General features: G+C 34.4%; 1 protein-coding gene across 1 annotated transcript; it reads right to left on the reverse strand.

Moving 5' to 3' along the window:
- Nucleotides 1–257: 257 nt before the first annotated feature.
- Nucleotides 258–2391, reverse strand: LOC120194539 (L-type lectin-domain containing receptor kinase SIT2-like). The gene has a single exon (XM_039196815.1). The coding sequence runs from the start codon at nucleotides 2325–2327 to the stop codon at nucleotides 258–260; it is 2070 nt and encodes a 689-aa protein (XP_039052746.1). The 5' UTR covers nucleotides 2328–2391.
- Between the last annotated feature and the right edge of the window lie 8985 nt (nucleotides 2392–11376).

Here is an 11376-nt window from a genome sequence, read left to right on the forward strand (position 1 = left end):
TAAGTCAATCGATAATAACTACTAATAAACTAATAGAATAAGCTAATCAATCGTCAGCTGCCAGCATTGACTATTGAGTTGCTTGACTAAGACATAAGAGTAGATAAGCATTTTTTTTTATAATTGATGTTAATAAAAAAAATTAGGAAACCCAAAGTCTTCAAATCATTGAGGAAAAGTTAAACGGAATTTGGATTACAAACCAATTAAAGTGCAATTTCTTCTTTCTTTGTTACATTTCAAGTGCTTGCATTGATTCAGCGGCCTATATGAAGAACTGAATTTATACTGGACAAGGAACTCAAAGAAAGATCCTGACCGATTGTAGGAAAAGGAATTACACTCTGAGATGCCAAGTTATTTTCTGTAGAAATGTTAATTTCAATGCTCTGAGATAAGATTGAAAGGATAGACGATGGTGGTATGGCTTGGGCAGTATCAAGTGGTATATGAGGCAAACTAGCATTGCCTTCGAGATATTGCACCACTTGTTTAATGGTAGGTCTCAAATCTGATTTGGTGTTGGAACAGAGCAGGCCTAGTTTCAGAACTTTCTCCATCTCCTCCATCACGTATTTGCCTCGTAATCTTGGATCGCATGCATCAACAATGGCATCTCTTCTGAAGCATCTATTGACTACATCCACTAGAAAAATGTCTTGGGGTGGCTTATTAGGATCAAATGGCTTCCTCCCGCAAGCAACCTCTAGCAGAAATGCCCCGAATGAAAACATATCCGAAGCTTTGGTGGCCTTTCCCGTTCGGGTGAGTTCGGGATCCATATATCCTAAAGTTCCTACAAGGCGAGTAGTTTGTGGATCGTCATTGCGATCGTACAATCTGGCAAGACCGAAATCTCCAAGCCGTCCGTTTAGACCGGAATCTAAAAGAACATTGCTGGCTTTGATGTCTCGATGGAGAACAACTTGTTCCCCTTCTTCATGGAGGTAAAGAAGAGCCGATGCCACCCCTTTGATGATCTGAAACCTTTGGAACCAATTAAGGGTAGGTTTATCATCGTTGAAAAGGAAGTTGTCGAGGCTACCATTTTCCATACATTCATAGACCAAAAGGAGCTCTTTCTTGCGCCTGCAATACCCGAGAAGCCGCACCAAATTCTTATGCCGTAGTCTTCTCATGGTAACAATCTCTGATACAAACTCCTTCATCCCTTGATCTGTTTCATGGGATACTTTCTTCACTGCAACTTGTTCTTTTGTATAAGGAAGTGTACCTTTATAAACTTTCCCGAAACCTCCGGATCCGAGGAGTTGTTTGTCTTTGAAACCTTTGGTTGCTATATACAGCTTCTTGTAAGAGAATCTATGAGGTCCATACTGCTTTTCCCAGTCTTCAAGCACTTCCGCATATTTCTTCCTCCTGTAAACATATGCTGCTCCGATGATTATAACCAGCAACACAACAGCTGCAATGATCGAAATCAAACGAACTGTATTTCTTCGTCCATTGTTTTCCGGAAGCTTTGGAAGCTCGGATATATCAAGGCTTTGTGCTTCTCCACTTCTGTTGAAGCTCCATCCAAGAATATAATGGCTACAGCTATCAAGTGTACCTGTTGCAGCAGAGAAACCAACATACATGGTGCCCAGTAGGATATTAGAGACGTTGATCGATGTCGACAAGAGAGGCTGGTTTGGTTTCGGGATGTTCTCTGGTGCCAAAGTTACATTGAGTAGTTCTTCTTCGCCATCAAAGTCTATCCACACCTGAATTGGATATCCATTTTTGAGGTCCAAGCTTATATTCTTCCTTTCTTCATTGGAATAATAAGCTGATGCAATGGATTGATACGATCTCACGCCATTCAGATCGATTCCGACATGATTTCCATCTATGGTATCTGTGCCTAGACTGAAGATGGTATCAAACTCCACAGCCAATAAATGGTTGGAGGAATTCCCATTGTTTGCATCATTAACCAGTCCTAGATATTGGATTGGAGCAGCATGACTAAAATCCATTGATTCTGCTATGACAAAGGCAAGGCCGTGACCGCTAGCTTCTGCCGTTTCAGGAACGATGGCGATAACGAACCTTGTGGAGAACGAAAGTGATCGAGCTGAACTCGAAGAAGCGTTGAAGTTTATAGGAGAAGGGTAGAAAGCATGGCCGGTTAGCATTCTTGAAGTGTTGGTGAGCTGCAATAGACCATTGGAGTGGATTTTGGCACTCTCCCCAAGAACCAGATTAGCATGACGGAAGCCATGATTATAAATGAATTGGTCAGGATCTTGAGCTTTTGCCGTGGAAACCACGGCCAGGAAAGAAAGCAGCCATAAAAGAAACGATGTAAAAGCAGGAGCCATCGTCAAAAGAATGAAAAGTTTCCTCGGTGCTAAGAGAACCTGCCCGACATATTCACCTTTTTATTTATTTTCATGGGGCAACAGCATGCAGACCAGTAATATTATCAAATGAAATTTGTTAAGAAGAATAAATAAATTTCAGATATGTTATGAGTCATTATATTACTTAAAATTTATTTTAAAGAAATTAAGTCTTTATTTACAAAATATAAAGGATTTACAAAATAAATACAAAATATCATTAATTGAATAATATATATTTTTTTAATTATCTATGTTTATAATATTTTAAGAGCCAAGTTGATAAAAAAATTACAAAGTATAAAGGATTTACTTTTTTATAATTACTTAGCCAATATTTAAAAATAAAATTGAACATAAATTAAAACAATGACCAACATTTTTAAATATAAAAAGGTAAATGATTTAATTTTGCAAAAAAATAAATCCTTATTTTTATAACAATAGAAAGACTTTTGACAAACTGAAATTATCTGCTTCAATAATGATTCAATAAACACAATAATACATAAATACCCAAAAGGCTAAAATCAAACATATCATACCTTCACCGGTTTCATATAATTTAAGGTTTACACAATCAATTTTCTACGACTTATTTGATCTTTAAATCACCTTGTAAAATTCATATATGAAGAAAGTCAACTCTTTTATGGCCAGCTCAATTACTTGACCTAAAAGTTTCATATTTATTTAATAAACCTCGATTCTTTTCAGACAATACTATAGACTTAATATATGCCTTTTTTAAGCACCATCCGAATATAAGTCGGAAATAACTATAAAAGGCAAACAACTTCAAAAATATATAAAATTATATTTTATTTAATCCATCGAACAAATGATGTATTCTGGACGTTTATAAAGCTGTAAAGGAAGACTTCCAACAATTAGCAAGTAGCATGCAATTGGTGAGTGGCTTTGATATTTTGGAGATTACATGCAGCACATTGCGGCTGTTAGCATGGACTTGGCTTGCTTGCCATTGACTCTCGAAGGTTTCCACCAACCCAGTTTGGATTTTTGCTTCAATTCCCAATAGTTGTGGGTTTTCAAAAAGACTAAGGACCAATAATTAGGTATCATCACAGTAATGGAAATAAAAGCCTTGATATATCTAACATTTATATGTATGGTTTTATCGGATTTCAAGGTAAGTAAATAGGAGTGTAATCGAATAAAACATTCAATGAGCTATTCATAAATCGTTTATATAACGTTCGTTAAATAAACGATAATGAATAATTTTTTTATATTCGTTTAATAAACGAACGAACACGAACATAAGTGTATTCAGTTTGTTTATGATCATGAACAAACTTGTTTATCGACTTGTTTATAAGCTCATTTACCCGGTTTTCTTTTTCTTCTGCATTTTGAATATTAGGAAAGACAAGAATTAGGTTGAGCATCTCAGGTGAACTTTAGAGTTCAAACTGTCTGTTTATGATTAGGTCACGAAGTTGGTGAGCTCGAAGAAGTGTCGAAATTTATAGGAGAAGGGTAGAAAGCAAGAGCGGTTAGCAGTGTTGAAGTGCTGGTGAGCTACAATAAGCCATTGGAGTGAGTTTTGGCACTCCCATCAAGTTCCAGATTGGCTCGTGGGAAGCCATTCTTATAAACGAATTGGTTAGGGTGTTGAGCCTTTGCCAATTGCCACGGAAAAAACAGCCATAAACCAAACGATGTAAAAGCAGCAAAGGAATGAAAAGTTTCCTCTGCAGTGCTAAGCATGACATATTTATTTATTTCCACAGGTCAACAAATTGCAGAAATTATTTTAAGGAGAAAGTCTACTTGCATGTTAAGCTTAATCGCTTGTCCACAAATTAAATATTTGTTAACATATTTGTGGAACTATGTTTTGATATAAAAATTTAAGGCAAAATGGTTTTTGGACTTGAATTGAATTTACAAAATGTTTTTGGACTTAATTGAATTTATTCAAAGTTTTAAAAAGTTTCAAAAATAATTCAAAGTCCATTAAAATCATATTTGAGCCAAAATGCTAAAGGGTGTCAAAGTGCATCCATGCATCCCTGTGGTGCATCCATGCATCCCTGCAGTGCATCCATGCACCTGCACTAGTGCATCGATGCATCATGCAGTGCATCCATGCACTCAAACACCGAATGCAATTAGTGCATCGATGCATCCTTCTGTGCATCGATGCATCAAGGCCATGCATCGATGCATCCTTCCATGCATCGATGCATCCTTCCATGCATCCATGCATCAAGGCTGCAACGGCTAGTTTATTTGAATTTAATGAAGGGGTATTGATGCACCATGATAGTGCACCGATGCACCATGTTATGGGCAGCCTTTTTGAGTAGAAAAATCATCCCCAAACGACTCCAAAACATCCCCAACGGCTATATACAACATCAAACACATTCCAAGCTATAAATACAAACTGAGGACACTTGAAGAAGTAAGAGAACAACTATCCAAGCAATCAAACACAAGAGAAGAGTTTTCATTTATTTCATTTTCTTGTAAATATTTTGTTCTTGTGAGCTCAATCTTGTAAACACCTACCTTAGAGAGGTTTTCTTGTTTACTTATTTTATCCTTTTGTACAGGGGAAATGTTATAGCTTATCCCGTGTAAAATCTAGGGAAAGGTTCTAGTTTAGCCCGGAAAAACTAGGGAGTTGTAAGGTTATCTCTTTGTCCTCAAAAGAAAGAACAGATTAGTGAATTTGTTGGAAAATCCTTGGTGAGGAGCTAAGGTAGTGGACGTAGACTTTGGTTTAGAAAGTCGATCCACTCTAAATCATTGTGCAATTTTTTATCTTTCAATCTCCTTACTCCCTAAACTCAAAAACCGTTCCAACCCCTCTTTGCAAACCGTTCCGGTTGTCGATAAGATGATGTACTTTATTCAATCCTACAATCTAGGAGCTTGGAACTCAATCATGGACGGTTACTCCTCTCCACCCGGCAAGTACAACGATTGGAGTAGAGAAGAGCAGAAAAATTTCCAGCTTAACTCTAAGGCTATACATATTCTATTATGTGCTTTAGGCCCAAATGAATATGGAAGAATCTCATCTTGTTTTAGTGCCAAAGAGATTTGGGATAAGCTCCAAGTCACTCATGAAGGAACCGACGAAGTGAGGGAATCAAAGAAAAGTCTTCTCAACCATAGCTACGAGAACTTCAAGATGAAACCCGATGAAGACATCAAAGCTATGACGGATAGATTTTATGTGATTGTCAAAGGTCTCAAGGGATATGGAGAAGTAATCCCTAATGAGAAGCTTGTGAGGAAGATGATCTACTCTCTTCCAAAGGAGTGGCAATCGAAGAAGACGACCATTATCGAAGCAAAAAACTTAAATCTCTCACTCTCGACGAGCTAATTGGTTCCCTTCTCACTCATGAGATGATGGTGAAGGAAGATGAAGAAAGGGAAGAGAAGAAAAACAAGAAAAAGAAGAAGGAGGAGGTAGGCATTGCCTTCAAATCCACCAATGAAAGCTATCAAGATTCAAGCGATGAGGTGGATGAAGACGATGATGAACAAGAAGAAGAGATGGTCAACCTCTTGAAAGAACTCAAGAGATTCATGATTTCCAAGGAAGTGAAACATGAATCAACCAAAAAGAAGAGTCCCTCGATATGTTTCAATTGTCAAAGAAAGGGGCATGTCAAGTATGAATGTCCTCTTCTAAAGAAAAAAGGGAAAAAGGCATTTGTTGCATCTTGGAGTGATGAAGATGATTCTAATGATGAAGATGAAGTAGTCAACCTATGCCTCATGGCCACTCAAGAAGAATTCGAGGTATCTTCTAACTCAAATGAATTTAATTAATTTACTTTTGATGAGTTATAAGATGCTTATAATAGGTTGTATTTGGGACTTGAGACCATGAATTCCAAATATACAAAATTAATTTCAAAACTCAAAAATAAAGATAATTTGATTTTGAAAGAAAAAATTGATTTTGAAAATCAAAATGAATTTTGAAAAATGATTTAGCTTTCAAAAATCAAAAAATGATTTAGAAAAGAAAAAGTTGAGTTAAAAGTTAAGCTTGAAGGCTTAACAAAAGAAAAAGAATTAATTTCTAAAATAACCTATTATGTTTAAAAATGGCAAAAATGCCCACATTGTCATTTTATGGTCATTTGGAACATACTTGTCCTTTAAAGAAAGGAAAACATTTTAAAATTAGACAAGTATGGGTTCCTAAGGGAACAAGGGGCATTGAACCTAACGTCCAAGGATCCAAAGCAATTTGGATACCAAAATCAAAATAAATGTCTCTTGTAGGTGTATGGGAGCAATGGTGATGAAAGTGATGATTTCAAGATGCTCTAGCCACACATGTAAAGGAATGGGTAACCTCTAAACTTAATGCTTTAATTTGGTTATTTGGTTGCTCATTTTGATTTTAAGCATGCATGAGTTTTGGTTTTAAATGATTATGCATCATTTTTAATCTCATGTATGTTGAAAAGATTATGATGAACATTTTAAAGTTGTAACGATTTTTCAGAATTTTTAGTTCATCATAATAAAATTTTGGTCAAATTGGTTTTAATTAATTTGGTTATTTGGTTGCTCATTTGATTTTAAGCATGCATGAGTTTTGGTTTTAAATGATTATGCATCATTTTTAATCTCATGTATGTTGAAAAGATGATTATGATGAACATTTTAAAGTTGTAACGATTTTTCAGAATTTTTAGTTCATCATAATAAAATTTTGGTCAAATTGGTTTTTAATGCAAATGATATCTCTCTAACAATTGATATCAACTTCTCAAATGTTTTGATTTATAAATTTTTGACCTAAATTTAAATGTTTATGCATGTGGTTTAAATGAAAATAATATCTCTCTAACAATTGATATCAAATTTCAAATGCATAACATTTTGGAAAACTTATGCATATGCACTTAATTCAATAATTGATATTGCATAAAGTATTTTAGACTTGGATGCATGAATTTCATGTTCTACTAACATGTTTGTTATTCTTTGTTGAAATTCAATTTTGTTTAGTGTCATGATCGTAAAATTTACTACTTACTCTCCAAAGTAGTTTGAACTTCAAAGATGAATTATTTTTTATATAACAAAAAAGGGGGAGAATTTGGTTTGAAAAATTCAATTTCTTAATGAAAAAGGGGGGCTTACATTTCATATTTTCCAACAATTGGTAACAATTGATATCTTTTCATTAAACAATTTATTAAGGGGGAGTTTTGCCAAAAACAATTTTTCAAATGTTTTGTTATATCAAAAAGGGGGAGATTGTGGAACTATGTTTTGATATAACAATTTAAGGCAAAATGGTTTTTGGACTTGAATTGAATTTACAAAATGTTTTTGGACTTAATTGAATTTATTCAAAGTTTTAAAAGGTTTCAAAAAATTCAAAGTCCATTAAAATCGGATTGAGCCAAAATGCTAAAGGGTGTCAAGTGCATCCCATGCATCCCTGCGCTAAAGGGTGTCAAAGTGCATCCATGCATCCCTGCGATGCATCCATGCATCCCTGCAGTGCATCCATGCACCTGCACTAGTGCATCGATGCATCATGCAGTGCATCCATGCACTCAAACACCAAATGCAATTAGTGCATCGATGCATCCTTCTGTGCATCAAGGCCATGCATCGATGCATCCTGCCATGCATCCTATCATGCATCCATGCATCAAGGCTGCAACGGCTAGTAACAGTTAGTTTATTTGAATTTAATGAAGGGGTATCGATGCACCATAATAGTGCACCGATGCACCATGTTATGGGCAACCTTTTGAGTAAAAATCCCCAAACGACTCTAAAACATCCCCAACGGCTATATACAACATCAAACACATTCCAAGCTATAAATACAAGCTGAGGACACTTGAAGAAGTAAGAGAACAACTATCCAAGCAATCAAACACAAGAAAGTTTTTCATTCTTATTTCTCTTTCTCTTATAAATATTTTGTTCTTGTGAGCTTAATCTTGTAAACACCTACCTTAGAGGTTTTTTTACTTTTTATCCTTTTGTAAAGGGGAAAGGTTCTAGCTTATCCCGTGTAAAATCTAGGGAAATGTTCTAGTTTAGCCCGGAAAAACTAGGGAGTTGTAAGGTTATCTCTTTGTCCTCAAAAGAAATAACAGATTAGTGAATTTGTTGGAAAATCCTTGGTGAGGAGCTAAGGTAGTGGACGTAGACTTTGGTTTAGAAAGTCGAACCACTCTAAATCATTGTGCAGTTTTTTATCTTTCAATCTCCTTACTCCCTAAACTCAAAAACCGTTCAAACCCCTCTTTGCAAACCGTTTCGGTTGTCGAATCGAGCTTCCGAAAATCCCAACAATATTTCTCAAATGCATGAAGCATGCAATTATTTTTATTTTGTCTTAATACAATGTTTAAATTTTATGTCGAAAAACGTTTTAGTGTATAAAGAGTTTTTCGTTAAAAACAGGTGTCTAACGTTTTCTCCGTTACAGGTGCCCGGACGTCAACCGCCGTTAAATTTGGCTGTTAAGTGACATGTGTCACGTTCTGGTAATTTTTAATTTTATTTAAATTAACAAAATAAAAAATATAATTTTTTATTTTAAAAAAACCTAAAAAATTCAAATCTTAAAAAGAAACTCGAACTTTTAAAACTTTAATTTTAATCCCTTTGCCACCGTTTGTCGCCACCGACTTCGTCAATCGATCAAACACCCCATGACGTGTGATCGGCCAACCACCCACGACCAAAAGCCTCATACTTTTGCAACCAATCGAACACGCAAAAAGTAGTGTAAATGAAAATTTTTATTTTTAAGGTTTCGAATCCATAAAATCCCTTAGATCGATCGTGATAATCGGATGTGGTGGTCGATTGTTTGCCGTTTTGGTATGTCGTGACAATGGAGGGGGAGAAGGGAGAAAAAGGGGAAAGGAGAAGGGGAGGGGAGAAGACGACACTGTTCTTTTTTTTAATATAAAATATTTATAAAAAAAATCAAATACATCAAAACATGACATATGTCACTTAACGATGATTTTTAATGAAAGTTAACCTCATGACACATAAAATAGTAATAGAGAAAACTTTAAACACCTATTTTTAACGAAAAATTCTTTAGACACTAAAACATTTTTTGAGACAAAATTTATACACTTATTTTTATTTCTAGTGCATCTTTACGTCAGTCAATTTCAATTAATTTAATTAACTTTTAAATTTATTTTAACTTAGAATAAGCACCCTGCAGATGCATCCAAAAACAATCCTGACTTCTTTTTTACATTATTATACAAAGCCGTTGTCATGGCTCGTGGCCTCTTTTTATTCCATATAAAATCAGTATATTTAGTCAAATTTATTATCTTTTAAATCATTAATTAAAGTTTATTTATAAAAAGTATAGATCGTGATCAAAGAACAATGACCTAACCATCTGTTGGAGAGCTAAGGGCGGCTTTTCTTCACTTCTTTCTTTATCTCTAATGTTTCCAAAGCTCAAGATAAAAAAAAAACATCGATCATATTAAATATATATTATCTTATAATTATTTTAAATTAAAAAACATTTTATCTTCCATAAAAATAATAAAATGGTGATTTAGTTCCTCTAAAAGTTATAAGTAATAAATTAAATTATTAGAAAGGGTACTCACTAGATCTGAATGTAGTAAAAAGAGTACTCACACAAAGTCAAGAAACTATATAATAATTATTATTTATACTTTACTCACCCCTGCTTTATATGCAAAAAAAAAAAAATTAAATTTGATATATTAATATTCATTAGAAACTATCTTATACAAAAAAAAAAAAAATTCACACGAGTTTGTAGATGAGAAAGACATTAATTAATTCAAATTAGAGAGTAATTGATGTTTAACGTATTGATAATGTATACTTTTGATAATCATCAATGAGTTATATACTACTACCGTATTACCCAATAAAATATAAAATTAAAAGAATAATTTCAAATTTTCTTTGATATTGTATCATTATTCAATTGACCGATTATGTATAAATTATACATTGTTAATATATTCAACACAAATTTATTAAAAAGTATAGAACACATTGTTGAAGAAAAGTGGAGAATGAAATGAGATTCCATTGTCACGTGTTGATGTTTTTTTGAATAATTTTTTTTTGGGGGTGGGGGGGACGACTTTGACCGTAGTAGAAAAGGTTGAGCAACCGATATTCAACAATCTCTACAAAATAGCCACCAAAATATTGATAAATTCATTCATCGTTCACAAATTCTATTAATTCTCAAGCCCAGTCATTTATTTTTTGCTCCAAAAGAAACTAATATAATTAATTTATACATCAGAACGGGTATTTAATTAAATCTAATAAAATTTTAAAAAAATCGAATAAGTCAAATTAAAAATTCTTATTAACATAAGAAAATGTCATACATTCCAAATCTACTTTGACCCATAACCTCCGAGAGTCTAGGCTTGTATGTAGGGATGAGCAAGTCTCAAATCAACTCGAAAAATTGATTTTTTTATTCGATTTAACTAGAAAAATTTTGATTTAAATTGACTTCGAATTGTAATTTTATGAACCGACTCAAAAAAATTGCAAATTCAAGTCGATTGGATGTCCATTTTTGAGGTCCAAGCTTATATTCTTCCTTTCTTCATTGGAAAAAGAAGCTGATGCAGCGGATTGGTACGATTTCACGCCATTCAGATCGATTCCTACGTGCTTGTCATCTAATATTACCTGAGGGAAGACTGAACATGGTACCAAACTCAACAGCAAAGAAATGGTTGGAAGAGTTCCAATTGGTGGACTCATTAACCAGCCCCAAATATCGACTTGCAGCAGCATGGCTGAAATCCGTTGATTCTGCTATGACAAAGTCAATGCCATGGCCACTAGCTTCTTTCGATCCAGGAACAATGGCTATGACGAAGTTCGTCGAGAAGGAAAGAGATCGAGCCAACGTTGATGGAGAGGAAGTGGTGAAGTTCACGGGAGATGGATAGAAAGCATAGCCAATTTGCAGTCTTGAGGTGTTGATTAGAGAAGATGTTGGAAC

This window comes from Hibiscus syriacus, unplaced genomic scaffold (assembly GCF_006381635.1).
Source record: "Hibiscus syriacus cultivar Baekdansim isolate YM2019G1 unplaced genomic scaffold, ASM638163v2 tig00116997_pilon, whole genome shotgun sequence".
NCBI classification, from domain to species: Eukaryota; Viridiplantae; Streptophyta; class Magnoliopsida; order Malvales; family Malvaceae; genus Hibiscus; species Hibiscus syriacus.

What these genes read in the sequence shown, in the direction of transcription:
- LOC120194539 (XM_039196815.1), bottom strand. Translation starts at nt 2,327, where the DNA reads ATGGCTCCTGCTTTTACATCGTTTCTTTTATGGCTGCTTTCTTTCCTG.